At 41.2% G+C, this 16758-nt stretch overlaps 1 protein-coding gene across 11 annotated transcripts in view; it reads left to right on the top strand.

The window, feature by feature from the left end:
• The window catches only part of by (focal adhesion protein tensin), a 99110-nt gene that overhangs the window by 73826 nt on the left and 8526 nt on the right, over window positions 1–16758 (top strand). For all 11 annotated transcript variants that reach the window (XM_046613872.2, XM_046613874.2, XM_046613873.2 and 8 more), the window contains 4 exons: window positions 8339–8637; window positions 9702–10309; window positions 15539–15749; window positions 15832–16017. In XM_046613872.2, coding sequence (XP_046469828.1) covers window positions 8339–8637; window positions 9702–10309; window positions 15539–15749; window positions 15832–16017 — 1304 coding nt within the window. The remainder of the gene's footprint in view (window positions 1–8338; window positions 8638–9701; window positions 10310–15538; window positions 15750–15831; window positions 16018–16758) is intronic.

The following is a 16758-nucleotide window of genomic DNA, read 5'->3' as shown; positions in this document are numbered from 1 at the left end:
GAACCGCAGCCTCCCGGCAGAACGACTCGCCGCAGGATCGAAGTATCGTCTTTTCCTTGAGTGAGTAGACCTTCCCCGTTCGTATTTTAGCCCCAATGTTAAAAATTTTCATAATCAACTGTTGGACAGTTTCAACACGGCGAACAAGAAAATATTTTTGCCCGTTACAAGACAGATTTTTGTTCAATCTTGATTACAATTTTCTGCGAAGATTGCGAGGTTGAAATAAAAAGTAACCAGCGGGGAAAATGCAAGTTTGGTTCTTTCGCTGAAATTTGATCCGTGTCAATATTTTCCTGTGATACGAATATAGTAAAACGTGCGTTCACTGTTATTTAAATTCATCCTTGACCGTAGGAATTTACAAGAGATATATTCCTTATCGGCTTATACCACCGATGTACGATAAAGCGATTAATTTTATCTGGGCCAGTCGTGATCGATAATATTATCGTAATACCAGCTACGTATGTATACACCTTTAAACGTCCGCAGGAAATGAACGCATTTTCTCACAACGATGCGTAAAAGTTGCGGTAAAAAATAGAAAAAAAAGATGTATTTATCTATGGGTTGTTCTTTCCATATCTACTTCGACCTGATTGAGAGATCAAAGGTAACGTTCCCAACACCACAACAAGATACGTGAAATTTGTAATTAATTAATTCAGTCTTACGCAAGTACGGATTATTATATCATGCATCATCTCGAAATTCTAAACGGCAACTGCAGCGCAGTCTCGATGCTCCAGCGATGTTGAAATCTATTTATAAAACAGGAATTACATTATTCATTCTTTTTTTTTTTTTTTGCTCTATTTCTTTTGTTAAATGATCAACCAGTCTTCTTCGTCCTGTTTAATACATGAAAAAATCAGGAAAGTTTAATTATAAATCTCGACGACAACCGTTGAACGAAACGAGGGGAAATCGGTGACATGTAGTTCGAAATTCGGAGTGGAGAAAATAAAACCGAAATGGTAGATCGAAATTCCGGTCAACGTACTGAAACTGCTACTATACAGGAGCATGGCGCATGCATTTACGGGTGGTTCGAGAAAGTCCATTCCTAGAAAGTTTCTTTCTTCCGTTCAGCCTCTTGTAGAGCCTTACAAGGATATAAATTCGCGCAAATGTCGAGTGCGATTCTTTCTCGATGAAAATTAACATCGGCTTTCGGCGATTTCGGTTTCCACAGTCCTACATGTTGGATAATACATTTCAACAGCTCTGCGGGCAACGAGCAGAGCGTTTCGCGTGAGGAACGAATAAATAATTTAAACGACGTGTACACAGCCGAGTTAATTGATCATCGAGACACGTGGCTTTTCTCAAGGTGGCTGCTAGGTTGACACAGCTTTGGTGTGAGAATAAGACTCGAAAAATTGTCTTTCTCTAAAATGCGTATACATGCACATAGTGAAGCTGCAAATTTATCACGTGGTTATTCGTGACATCGTATGTCAACAATTTGAATGGGAGAAAAAGGGAAGGAACTATCGAATAAAGAAATGGAAGAATTCTGGTCCAGAGATATTTGCCTCCCTGCAGTTTTAACGGCTGGATTTAAAAATTGAAATCAAAATTAATCGGTAATCTACAATCAAGCTCTCGGCATCAAAGCACGTTGTCAAATGAAGAGAAGAGCAAACGTTCACGATGTCACAAGACAGCAGCAACGCTCCGATATGAGTTATGAAAAATACGTCGATTCATCGTTTGTCATTCTCTGTATTATCAATCACAGCCTGATGATATCTTGCTCCAAAATAAAAGCGATTCCTTGCACTCAAATTCTGTACAAGCATGTTTAGAAGCAAGAGCGCAACCATATAACAGAAATTCGAGCAAACGTCTGTATTTTTGGTTATTCATTGGTCCGTTTGGAAATTGCAAACGCAGCAAGACTTGCAATCTGTATCGATTACTTATTTCACTTTGTTCCGTTTTTGCCTTATGGTGTACGGTTCGAAAGTAGTGCAAAGCCGACTCAAGCCGTCTAATGGCAATGCGAACTGCATCGGAGACGGAACGGCGAGTATTATATGCATGTTGGTACGATTTTCTGCAAGAGCGATACACCCAACCCAAGTCTGCGATACACGTCTATGAGACGCGTCCTTGTCCCAGTTAATAGTCGCGTTCCTGCAACTGTTACAAATCTGTGTCTGTGTAATACAATATCAAAGCGTTACAACAACCAATCAGCTTAGACTTATTTTTCACCAAGCAGTACCAGCCTCTGACGCTTGGAAAATGCGCCGGTTGCATCCAATCGGAACCTCCTCGTATTTGTACAGCCCTACTTATTGGTTCATTGAAATGCCGGAGACGTAGGGCCGAAACCCTGGAGCTAAGCTCAGGGCCCTTAAGCCGATTAATTACCGGCAATCACCGCGATGCGCGAAGTGGATGCATGCAGTGCAGCTTTTCATGCAGGACACGTTCGTCTGACGTTGGTTGTAATTTCGCGTCACGCGTCTGCGCATCGAGGAATATTACACGTGTGATGACCGACGGCCTTGCGATTTTAAATACGAGCTTATAGTGCGCATATTGTATACGACTAACATCCTGTTACGAAAGAGTCTCGGCCCATTCATGCTATCCTCAATCTTGTGAGTGCAGCGCGCGTCAACGATCGAGATCACGATCGATACTCGATGTTTCGGTGCCGTGAAGCATGCGTTCAATTTCAGACGAGGCATTGCACGATCAATCAAACTCCTGCTTGATAGATGTTTATCCCTTCTTTCGATCGTATTATTGTTATTCAAATTATTACCGAGGTCTGCGCCAGCATCGCTTCAATCAACTAACTGCGCAATTTTTTCAATAAAAATCTTTGTGATTTACAATTAGAAGTTTGTCCGTTTCACGGAAGTCAGGATAAATTTTACATACTTTTACGAAAAAATTGAGGCGATCTTGTAATTCAAAGTAGTATTCGAGTTTTTCAATATCAAACCCACTGTAATACAGACCGAATAAGATTCATTACACATATTTTGCATAAATTGAATCTTGAGAAGCGGCATAATCTTTCTTTTGTTCTTAATTGGCTAATTTCGTAAAATTGAAAAATAGTCATTACGATTTGACGCGAAAATTTCCTCGATTAAGGATTTTCCGCACTGTGCAGCGTTGAACAAGGCGGGATATTATACAGAGACTCTCGCGCATGTAATGCCGAAGGTTTGGTTACCCTAAAAGGTCCGACTGTGGGCGCTCGGTGAGCTGAAGAGAGGATAGAGAGAGGGAGAGAAAAAGAGGGAAGGAGTTAAGAGAACTCTCGAGTGTTTCAGCACCGGGTTCGTGCCGCCGTATTGGCTACATTCATAGGTCTACATATGCAATACGCGTGTATCGATGCGTACAAATGTATAAAATGCAGGCATTCTCAACGGGACCACACGGGCATCGCCGCTCCATATATCCCAAGATAGGCTCGACACGTATGCCTTGCGAGAGTGAGAGTTTGAGGCGCGGTTCTGCAGGATTTCGTACCTGCTGTACACGCGAATGAACGAGGCTCTGCGTGATATTTGCAAGCTTCCAGCGTTCGGTCAGGCCTGCAAAACGCGAGCAAAATCATTGCGCCCTTCTTACGGCTCGTCGCAGTTGACGCGATCCTTTGAGCCAGGACGGTGTCCGTCGCAGTGGTGATTAAAACGTTGGAACAAAAACGGCTCTCCGAATCGGTATACGTGGCTAGTTGCGTAATGATGCTGAAAAATTTCCTACCACCTGTCAATTTGAATATTCAATCGAAGAAGCTTGGAGAAAAAATGAGGAAATAAACGCTGTTTGAACAGCGTTTAAAGTCGAGGATAGAACGACACAATATTGGAAAGATATTTGAACAAACTAGGCGAAGTGAGTAAACTTGGCGAAACATTAGACTGTCGGGAATTCGGTTTTTTCTATTAAAAAACAACAAAAATAAAAAAAAAAAAATCAAAAAGGATTTTTACTTACCAATCTCACGTGCACGCATTTTATTAATAATAATTAACACGGTGTTTGCGAAACTGGATGGAGTGGTTAGACACAGTGCAGGAGCGGAAGAGGTGTTGAACTCGAGGTTTTATCTCTTCTCGAATTCTCGAAGGAACAGCACTCGAGGCTGTGACCAAATCAAGACGTAGTTTCGGTCGTCGTCGTCGTCGTCGTCGTGGGTGCAGGTAGGCGTCTTCGCCAAATAAGACAATATAACGAGCTGGCTGGTTATACATAACGGCAAGTGACGAGGGCCGGACGTGGCTAAATGATGAGAAGATCAAAAGATTTAGTACCTACTCTGTTCGACCTCGGGTAATGGAGGATGAAAAATAACATTCATTGTGTTATAGTTTAAATAACATATCTATGGAATAATTTCAGCGACAAGCTTGTTCGGTGAGCTTCTCAAAAACTGACTCCAAAAGTGGAGAGAAAAAAAAATTTACCCAGACCATTGGATAATGCACAGTGCAATTGAACTTTTCATCGTCGTTATGTTTTATAATAATAAATATCTCTTCCTTATTCACGTGCCGCTGCCTCCCTGGGATTTATAGGAGCGGTGGATAGGTATAAGTCATTGCGGATTTATCGTGGGCGTTGCGGCAATGAGCGTTGCAGTCAATAATCATTCGTGATCTACGCAGCTCCGCTGCATATGTATATCTCCATCAAACCCCTTATTTGAGACCGATGGTCGTTACAGATGAGGATTTTTCTATCTGTCTTTGCTTATTACGATCGCGATCGAACGGACGGGCGACGATGATGCCAAATACGATAAAAAGTAATCTTGTAATATACCTTGAACGATACGGGTTGATGGTCTTGCCATTTGCTAAGAGAAGCTTCTTCCCACACGAGATTTATCCCGATTTCGCAGACTCCCCGACCTCATCCGGGGCAGCTCAACCGTGCAAGCAGACTAATCGCGTGACGCCGGCTTCCGGCGCCACGAAATCTTCTCTTTTTCTCCTCTCGCTCTCTCTCTGGTCTGATCTATAAATAGATTAACGAGAGATGAACAGAAGTATACGTGCATAGATATGGCCGAGTTGAAGCTTGCCGCGTAGAGTGAATTGTTGGTGAAATTGATCGTTTTTGCTGATTTATTTTCTTAAATTTTTTTCTTACAAGTATCCAAACAAACGATAAATAGACGAGCCTGAAATTCGCTTGCCACATTGAAGGAAAATATGCTATCGCAATCAATCACGCGTTGCAAGCAATGCTTTTCTTCTTCTTATCCTTGTTCCCATCGTCTAGAGACGGAATCTGGGACCTGGTGCATTCAATGGCCTAACCAAATACTCCGCGGTAGATTTTATCTCTGACATACGCGTGTAGCGGTATAATAGTAGGAACAAAGTTGTATATGTGCGTGGACAGAGCGGTGAAGCTTGACCATTTAAGCCGAGTGCGGACAAATCGTTCCGTTCGAATTACGTAACAATAGGCCTCTATTCGTGTGTGCGCCTGATTGTGTGTTTATATTACATCCTTTGACAACCACTGATCGTTTTACTCGATTCTTTTATTGTTGTTTTACATGCAGTTGTGTCGATCTTCATTGTAGCGCCTACCATATCCATCCGTCCAATGCTGCATTCGTCGTCGTCCTGAGAAGTCGCGTTACAATGTTATCGCGTAGGCGTGTAGCTTCGACAAGCCCGTATGAAAACAAAGAATCAAAATTCATTTTGTCAAAAATGCTTCGCAACGATCGAGGCCTTTAAAAGAAACGGGAAAAATTAAAGAGAAAAAAAAAAAATTAAAACGATGTATAGAATGTCCAACGCGTTACGTGTCATACCTATAATGCAAGCGACTCGTTTTACGACGGTTCTGGAGGCTGCAGGAACGAATATACATACGTGTAGGCATACATACTGGAGTAATATGCGTTTTTATAAATGACGTGGGCGCGTTAAGAGATTATTTGCATCGCCTCGCCGCCGTCCATCTGTCGAAATATTTGCATGCGGTCAAAACAACTCGAACGCTTTGAGGGTCAAGGATACAAGAATTATCGTAATCGTCGCAAGTATCATTGGTTATAGAATATTTTCGGTTCTGAAATAGCCAGTTTTCGTTCACGTTATTTTTCGCCCACGCGGTAACTTGAGGCTAATAATACCTTGCGGTAAATATATTCATATACCTGAATATAGAAGTAAAATAAATCAGGTTGACCAAAGGTGAAACCGTGTAGCGAGAAGGCTCGAGGATTCGAACGTTTGAAAAATGAAAAAAATTCAATCAAGAAACCCCTTGACGACGAGTTCAAAGAAAAGGAATGACTTGAGCAAATATCTGCTCTCGCGGGTGAATTCTTATACGAATTACTAACGCCTCGATGGTTCGCCAGGATACATACATATACACACATGTATATGTATATGTCTACATATGTACGCAAGATATATGCATACGTATGTATAATAATCCAACCACCAGACGCCAGATATCGTTCTGGAACTGAGAAGCCACCACTTCGTGACCACTTTAGAAAGCACTTTAGATTTTTCTCTTTGTTGCATATACCGAAGTGGTAGCAGGCATATATATGCATATATGTATATATATACACATCTGTCGGCATTGATGGCTAAATGGAATAAATTAATACACTTGATAAGGACTAGTTCAAAGGACCAGGGACCGTTCCTCAGTTGCCGCTTCATTTGGATTTAATTCTTCTTATCGAAAATTCCTTACTTCAAAAATCGAGCGATTGTTTTGCCGAATACAGTTGTGAGACTGAATTTGCAAATCTCAAAACAGCATACATCTTTATCTACCTAGTAGATTGTGTCATTTCGAGTTGATGCTTTGCTGTGACTAGTCCAAGGTCTTGAACCATTACAAAACTGAAATTCTTCGCCTGCAGGGTGAACTTGTCGCTATTTTTGAAATTCATTTCCTTTTTACATACTGCAGTGAAATAGGTGTTGAAAAATGTTTCGGAAAAATGTGTATATATTTATGTACACGTAAGTAGAAACGAAAAAGCATATTGAGCATGCTATAAAAGAGAAATAAACAAGTTGTGCACAACGGTGATAAATTTAATCGTGCATCAATGACCGTGCTAAAAATATAAAGACATTCTTAAGCATCGCATGCATACTTACAGCTTATATACGAGCGGTTGTTACGCGTATTTATAGACGTGATGAAACCCTTACTTATGGTCATTCTACCGCGAATTGGATGGTCGATTGTTCACCGCTTCGAAAGATAATTGTGACCTAAGATGGACAGAAATGTATACGTATAGATGTGTGTATGCATTACGGTAAATAGTCATTGCGAGAAGAACTATTACAATTTAACCTACCGCAAGCGTTACGTCACTAACTTGGAGTCGCCGAAGTATATGACGTAACCGGTAACACGGGAATTGACTAATTGTAAATTACGCCTGTATTACCACCTACGGAATTTTTGCATTACCCTTCACTGAATTGAATTCAGAGAGTCGGAACGATTTTATGCAACGTCTTATTTATTAAAGACTTTCAGAAGCAAAATTCGTGCAAAAAAAAATAAAAAATTGCGAACTATGACAAATGATCGTTAGAGTTTTAACTTGCAACGTGAAACCTATCGCCTATCGATTATTAGCAGAAAATTCCAGTTCTTTCTTTCTAATACAATTCAATTTCCTATCTCTCGTACACGTATGTGAACGACCTAGAATGGGATATTTTAAGAGTCGTACGCGACACTATCTGCACTGACATTTAAAATTCGGCAGGCTTACATGAATCAAAATACAGTTTTGTGAGCTGCTCAATTCGACGAGCATCCAAAAGTCACGAATCTCGATCTCTTGATAGTTATTACCGATATGTCCTGTTCAACAAAATTGGCCAAAATACATGAATCGTTAATTTTTTCTGTCGTCGTTCGTCGCTTCGTTATATAATACTTTAAGAATCGTTTTCCCATTCCAATAATCCGATCCTGTGTCGGTTTCGAATCATTTAATTGCAAACTCCTTTCCAATGTACCCGACAATTATTTCACGGCGTTAAAAACGCTCCTAATAGATTCTCATCGTCTTTATCCACCTTCCCAAACAACCGCGTCTCTCATAAACTTTTCCCATATCCTTGGCACGCGGTATCCGTATATAATAATACAACAGAAGCGAGTATTGTGTTCGTTTTGGTTAGCACCTGACGTCCCACCGGCACTCCTTCTGAATTTCCCACAACCCGCCCGACACCGAACTCCCTTCTCTCTCTCTCTCTCTCTCTCTCTCTCTCTCTTTCAACCGCGTAAAAAATCTCTTCTAACCCCTCCCCCCCCTCTTCATTTCGTTTTTCAGAGGGTCGCGACACGCCGTTGTCTCCGCCCCCGCCCTCCAGTTCCTCGGTTCAAACGTCGCCCAGAGGCTTGGGGTACACCTGCGGCCCCATCGATGGCTCCCTCTACGCAGTCGTTAATCCCGGTGGCGCTGGCGGACCCCGGGGTTCCCCGTTGACCGTGTCGATGGACAGCGGCATAAGCAGCGCTCCTCCGCAACGACCCAGTCCTCCAGAAGCAGAGCCGGACTCCGAAAACGACCGGCTCAACAGCCACGGCGATCTTGACAAGCTCCTTCACGATATGATGCTTACTGTCGAGGTGAGTAATCGTTTTCAAATTTCAAACCATTGGATATTGTTTTTTTTTTTTTTTTTTTTTTCACGTTGGTATAAACACTTGTCGAACAAGTACGGAAAGTCTTGCCGAGGGTTATTTATCGATGTCTCCGATAATCGCTGACGGTGATTATTCCGGGACAAAGGATACGAAACAGAAATTTTCGTTGATATGTTATGATCTGTTTAGAATAAGAAATATACTCGTAATTTCGGTAATCCAAAGAATTTTAACCCGAATAACTGGACTATTGCTGTATTCTTACAAAATTTCTTTCTTCTTATTCTCATTTCAATCTGTACAATTATCTGTTGTCATCTGCGATACGATATAAAATCATTCAGAATAAATTTTAGGCGTCATTATCGCAAATTTTCCGCAATCATTGGTATGAAATTTTATTTTATTCGGTAGATAAATTATTTCAATAAGACTTTTTAATATTTTCAATAAATTTTCGGATTAATCTGAAACTTGTATACGGATAACTGTACGGTGCATCTCAAATTATCATTTTGTAAAGTAATTCTAGTTCATATAATGAATAAACAAATTGTTCATTTTCTGTGACAGTATTTCGTGAACTTGTCGAATTCTAAACGGAGTGATGATGACTGCTGATTACAGCGACACTTATGCAGCTTGTTTTTTTTATTCACTCGTTATTCTATTAATTTGTGTCGTCAATCTACTGTAATTGCAAAACTTGAAACGTAGCGTAGCGTTGTATCGCAATTTTCGTTTACATGTAACAAATACACATCACAATTGCCTGAGGCATGCTGTGGGAAATATAAATGAGTCGAGAGTCTTACAGAACATGAGCAGAAGAAAGAAAGAATGAAAGAAAAAGAAAACCGAACAACTTGGTCAATGATTCCGAAAATTTTTTTCGGACAATGTCGTATAAAATGAAACGTATATTTTGTAAAATTTGGAAAAAATTATAAAATCTAAGATTTAAATTAAATGATAAAATTAAAATTCACAATCAGGAATGTGTTACTGATTAACCGTTCCCCGTCGTTTGTGCTGTTTCATTTCAGTCTATGCCAGACCCACCGCCGGTAGAAAATTACAGATCAGACAAAAGCGACAAGATGTACATCCGGGAGACGCGAGGCTACAACAGCAGCGGCAACCAATCGTCAAACTACTCGACGCTCAAGGATTCGTACCGAAGCTACTCTTCGAAGAACGGCGACAGCCCTTCTTACAGCGGTGGCAGCAGCTATTCGACCCTGAAGAACGAACCTCAAGACCCGATCACCCTGAGGAAGGACACGATCGAACGACGGGAAGAGATAAGGAGCTTCGACGTTAACTTCCGTCGGTCACCGGAGCGAAAAAACGGCACCGAGTCCTTCTCTCCACCCGGGAACATCGACTTCATAGACGAGGACATTCCCTACCACGCCAGGCAGACCAGCCAACCCTTCACCTACGGCGCCACCACAGACATGATTAAGCAACAGATACTCTCCTCGCCTTCCCTCGTCAGGAAGGCCTCCGTTAGAGGCGCCGCCCCCGTCGTCGACCTCGACGACATACTCGGGGAACGCGAGAAGAGGACCGTCAGCCCGACGACCCCTGACCCACCGCCTGAATTTGCAAACGGGTCTGGGACTCTCAAGACTAATGACTACACGGACGGGTGAGTCGAGAGTTTTGTCAATTTTTTGTGAGGGGGTGGAAATTTAGAACGATTGGAGAATAGAAGGGCCAGGGTGTTGAGTTTTCAAAGACGCGAAACTCTTTGTTTCGTAGAACATCGTAACTTGGAAAGTTGAATTAGACAGGTAGAAAAATATCTCGTTCTATTTTCTAATCTTTCTACATTCTTTCCCATTAGTCGTCAGATTTTACTCCAGGTCTTTCGTTTTTTGAAAACCCTCTTCACAATTGTTTTAATTCTGCAAAAAGCGTACTCCTCGAGAAGTTATAGCACAGGTTTTCATTAGTTTTTTTTAAGTAATCTTAGTTTCCTTGTATTTCAAAATCAAAATTTTCAAATATCGAAATAACGCAGCGGAGTTCGTTGCTGTGCTTCTGTGAAGCTTATACCGTAACCATTCGAAAGTTATCACCCATTTCTCTCAACATTCTTTTTTCTTTACGAAATACTATCTCATCTTGCATGTCTAGTAAAATGTGTGAGAGATCGGTCGAAGAAGAGAAGATTAGTTCGAAACCTTTCTCAGATTCGACCAAAGAATTTTTCAGTAAATCGAAGCGTGGTCGAAACGCAAATATATACGAATAATACAAACAAGCGTAAACAAATTCCTGTGAATACAGAAAGCTTTTTTCCGACGTGAAATGAAATAATAAATATTATATGTTCGGTGTAATTGGCCTCGACCGCGGAATCTGTATACAGTGTACGGTGTATCTTTAGAGCGAACGGGGTAATAGCGAAGGTTTGTTTTGATAATGGACCGTGAAGCGCAATATTTGTATCACGGGGATACCATGCATGTCTACACCATAGACAGATGACGTTTATCGAAGAAACAATTGACAGATGGCCGGTGGCGACTGGCAACGTCGTGCAGGGTCTGCATAATATCCGCACGAGTACATTAAGATTCATGTACGCGTATACGTATACAGTACACATAATATCCCACATATGCATAATACGTTCCGTATATTCCTTCGTTACAGTCATACAACTCCGTTCATGAGAAAGCTTGAGATACCTCGTGGTTCTCCTTTTACGGTGTTACTACCGCAGAAGAAAGAAAGAAACAACAAAGAACAAAAAAAAAAAAAAAAAAACAACCACGCACCGCGCGATTTGCTCGCGATTGATTTTCAACCAGGTTGTAAAAAGCGTGTCCAAATACGCGCGTGCCAGCTTTCTTTTCTCTTTCTCGCCACATGTCACTCGACGTAAAAATTTCTCGACTTTCCTTCACCCCTACGTGTAATATGCACAGGAAAGAAGATAAATAAATTGTAAGAAATTTTTAATTAGCTTTTCCGTATAGAATTTACTCTCTGCGTACCTATTATAGAACCTTGTTGTCACATGGCTAGATACCCTGCTTATAAGAATAATCGCGGGCGTCTGACGTACACGTGTCATAAACGTCAACGGCATCTCGTATATATACATATATATATATGCAGACGGCACTCTTGTGCAAGGCCTCGTGCGTTTGCATTACGGACGCGGGTGTACATTGAGAGAGACGGAGAAGGGCTTCAGGGGGAAGAAAATAAAATACAAAAAGTAATATGAAACAAGAAGTAGAAGAAGAAGAAGAAGAAAAAGAAGAAGTAGTAATGGCCTCGACTATTTTAAACCCTCAGCCGCCCTCTGACATAATTTTAAATTTAGAACGCGCCCGAGTGATCGCGAGCTTTGCCGCCGTTTTGCCGAGCTTTTATATCTCATACCCCTCGCTCACTTTTCTATGTAATACATATACATGCCTGTGCCTGATACGCATGTGCGTAACACACGTAACACAGATCTGTATCGTCTATTGCCAGACGTCCTAAACCTTCTCATTCTTCTAATGCTTCTTTTTTCAACAATAGAAAAATCGACGTTAACGCCAACATCACGCGCTACTTCCTCCTTTCGTCGAACCAAGAATATCCCGCCTAAAAGACTTCTATTCGCCTCTCGCGCAACCGTCTTACCAAAGCAAATACGACGTCGTTTTTATCACCAACCCTTTTTTCCAACTTTTCTTCTTGCACTCGCAAGTTGATCGACCTGCGCAGATGTCAACGGACGGTGAATTTTTTCCTTTTTCGCCACTTGTTTTGAATATTTTTTTAACACCAACATTGAATAAACCGCGGGGCGTTGGGGGTAGGGGGGAGGAATTACATCCGAGAACAAAACGGCTTGGCCTGCATGATTTTCTCCGCAGTTCGAAACTTTGCGTGGCGAGTTCTGCTCGAAGAAAGTATAATGTAACAGAGGTACGGTCACGAAGAGGAGGAGGAGGAGGAGGAGGAGGAGGAGGAGAGATATTGCGGTACACGTACCTACAGTACGTAGTTGGATCTCCCGAATAGGAAATCCAGGAACTGCATCACGTTGTGGCCGCGCGTACACAGTATTCGTTTCTTTGGCTTTGAGGCGGATAAGGCGGTCGCTGAAATTGTCATCAGCGAGATTAAAATGAATGACATAACGTGAGTTTACCGCAAAAAATTATAATTCACCTACACGTTTTTATTATTGTTATTATTATTATTTGCTTTTTTTCTGTCGGTGATTTTTCAAATTCTCGTTTGCGGAGTAAACTGAATATCGCGTTGATGAACTTGAGGTCGGTACGATATATACGGAGAGAAAAAATTGAATAATTATCGCGGGTAATATTAATGGGCAGAATTTTTACCACGGTTCCATGTCGAAAAATTCATACAACTCGCGACACGTGGAATCGTTGTTTGTTGTATGTATCGTGTAATTTGCACGGTATATTTTATATAGCGAGTCATTTTTATATTTATAGAGAATCGAGTTATAAATAGAAACGTTAGCTTGCGGATGATAACGAGAAATATACGACCATTTTCTCGGGAACATTGTGTATATATACGCCTAGACTTATACGAATTATCATACACTAATCGCGATTAAATTATTTACACGATATCTCGTAAGCGAATAAGCTTTAGCTCGTCATCGCCGTTCGTGACGAAACTGTTGTCCGCAGCAGTAATTACATGAATTACGTATGGAACAAGCTTATGGACAATTATCAGACCCTGTAGGTAACGAGATGAAACGATGATAGTTGCGGTCACAATAAATTTTATTCGTAAAAACCAAATAACCCAAGCAAACAACAATTTTTCTTCTTTCAACGATAAAACCAGATACTGTACCGATAGATTTTTGTACCACGAAACTCGTAAATGATTCAAATTCGACGAGTATAAATAAATGGAACTTTTCCATCGCCGAGAAATGTAGTAAAAATATTTGGCACTCGTGTACTCGTTATCTCAAAGGTAAGATTCAGATCATGAATGATGCTGAAAAAATACACCAAGGCTCAGCCACGTGTGTATCAATTGAACCTAAAAAAAAAAAGTGAAGAAACTAGATTCCCTGGCCTGTATATTAAAATTATTACCACGCTCCCGAGGCGATGCAGGATCCGTATTTACCCTGTTTATTCGAAGCGAACTATCACGTTAATGCGCCATAAAGGAAGTTGACCGCGGATTACGATGAGTTTTGATGGTGGCAACCAGCGAACCGGTATGGGCCGCGTGCCATGGTGTGGGTCATGCCTTGTCCCACGAGTCCAAGGAATGGCACGACTCCAGTCCTCCGATTCGCGTAGTTGCAACTGAACCGCATTCTCGGTACACCGTGTGGGTATAATAATCTACTGTACCGCCGATACCTCATACGTACATATATATATATAATTATATATGTATACTTGTGCGTTCTCTCGGATAGCAGCGAACCTCCTCCCACACGATTGAAGCACACGTTACACACGCCCAATATTGCATAAATAACAGCTTACCCCGATACCAGCAATTATTATGAAATATCACCTAGACGGTACGGTATACCGTTGATAATTACTCCGATATGTATAATGGTAAAATGTGCACAGCTATACTGTATCCATATGCAATCGCTTATCACAATTGAACCGCGCAGATTGTTGCTTTGTTTGTACGATTTGCGACCCGATTCTGTAATATCGGCACGACATCTACCATTCCGAATGGTGTTTACCTGCGTTTTATTCATCGGTTTAGTCATGCGCGAATCCGAATAAGGACCGATTGGTTATAATCGAGATCGGTTGGAATTATTGGAGAATGCCTGAAGTGAGAAAGTAGAAAAAATCGGATCGGGAGTAGATGATAAGGTTGATCGAAAGGTGAAAAAACGTATCAGAACATTTGTGAAAATACGAAACGTGAGTTTCGGATATTACCTGAATAAGTTATATATTTAAACAAAAAACGTGAATAGCCTGAAATCTCTTCATGAGATTTACGACAATTATGACTGTCTTTTTCTCTCTAGATACGAATAAAATTTTTTAACGTAACTATTTTTCATTCGTTGGAATATACGGTCGGATTTTCACCCTTCGGTGTAATTACGACCTGATAAACTAAGACACCGATTCACATAACTTGCCTATATGCGCGACTCTGACGCGTCGTCTTCCAATTCATTGAGCCTGTGTTCTGCTACGTGATAATTATCCGAGTTCCTCTAATTGCTCGGTTATCACCGCTTCGTCCGTCTCGACAGCTATCCCGATTATTTTCTCTGCTACCCTGCTCCCTCTGTCTTTCTCTCTCTCTCTTTCCCTCTCTCCATGAGAAACTTGAGATAAATTACGTCAGCAGTATAAAATTACGTCTCCGAATTACCGCTATACTGTTATACGTAATAAGGAGCGGAATAATCAGAGTTAAAAAACGTTGAAAATTAGTAGGTAATAAATTTGTCAATCTAATTTAACGCAGTTGAAAATCGGTCGAAGATTCGTCAAAATCTCGACCTCGCAGTAACGAGATTTGACGCCGGGCGACATTTTCTTTGTCCAACGAAACTGTCTCGCGACTCTTGACAACGCGAGGTCACCTTAAAAGACCTTTGCACGGGAATGACGCAAGCTTCGACATTAAGGAGCTACATGGTCCATTGCTTCGAGGCGATGGCCCGAGACGACCTCGTCAATCAATAGATAATTACTCCTATATATCTTATTATAAAGCCGGGAGAGTGGCTCGCGCTATTCTTTATCGATCATTCCGTCGGGCCCATCCTCCCGATCTCCAATTTCTCTCGCCTGCTCGTCTCCTCTTCGCTCGATCGCTTTCGTTTTTACAATGATTGTTTTTTTCTTCCGCTTGTTCGACACAGGTTGTCGTGGCTGAGACAACAGCAGCTCAAACTTGCTGCTAGAAGGGACGAGAGGAGCCCGAGCAAACAGTGGCGGCAGGAATCGGGGAACCGGGTTATCGGCGAACTGAGAACCGTGCAGCGAGGAAGAGTCCGGCAGGACGGATACGCCAGCGATTCGGCGGTTCTTGACGGCGACGACGATACCTGGACGATAAATTACACGATGCAGGTGAGCTGACGATATTCAAAAAGCTGACAAATTTGAGCTTTGAAATATATTCGAACCAACAAACCCGATTCAATAATTTCAGCCGCAAGTACGATCCGCGACTTACACCTCGGCGCCGGCTAGTCCGTTGCTTCCGCAGAGGTCGAGCAGCCGTAAGTACAACAACGGTACCCTGATTGGCGGTCGTCCGCGTGCGGAAAGTTTCAACGAACGTCCATTCGTCGGAGTTAAACGTGGCTACGAATTGAGGAAGAACAGCGAGACTCAGGTGAGAGGAGATATTGCACAGAAACCGAATGACCGATTACGATAATAACGAACTGAATACCGATACAATTCCCACGTAACTCCTTTTTCGTCTTTCTATTTTATTATTATTGTCGTTATTACATACACATATAGGTATATATAATATACATATACCTAATAATGAGCACTAATAGATTGAGCTTTATTCACATCACTATCAAATAGCGTTTAGATGGCTGCTAGATCTTATACGCAATGTCATGCAATGATTTAATATTATTATTTTTTACCGTCACGCGTAGAATAGTTTATTATGCGCTACAGCTTCGATTAACTCAACCCACTTACTATTATATACGTGTTATAGGTAGGAATAATAGAAGTTGTAATGTGCGTTTGTTAGCGATAGGCACAACCTTCTAGTGTTGCATATTTTATCCTCCATACATGTATCGATTACAACGTTTGACAATTATGAAGATATCGGTCGAGGGACGCAAGTTCGAGTTCTTACCGCCCAAGTTGTTCGGTTAGAATTTCGCGATTCAGTCCGTCTAATCGGAATATAACAAAGCATGGGAAAAACGAAACTAATTTAATGCAGTTGAATTCAATTGGAAAATAACATGTTGTCAAATAGTAATAACAATATAACAAGAATAGCCTGGAATAGAGACTTTGATCTGAAAAAAAAGAACATTGTTTAACGATTTTAGAAATGTCAGATCATCAGATGTAAAGTATATCTGAGTTACGCCCT

Source organism: Neodiprion pinetum, chromosome 2 (assembly GCF_021155775.2).
Source record: "Neodiprion pinetum isolate iyNeoPine1 chromosome 2, iyNeoPine1.2, whole genome shotgun sequence".
NCBI lineage: Eukaryota > Metazoa > Arthropoda > Insecta > Hymenoptera > Diprionidae > Neodiprion > Neodiprion pinetum.
This window is presented reverse-complemented; position numbering and strand designations above follow the sequence as displayed.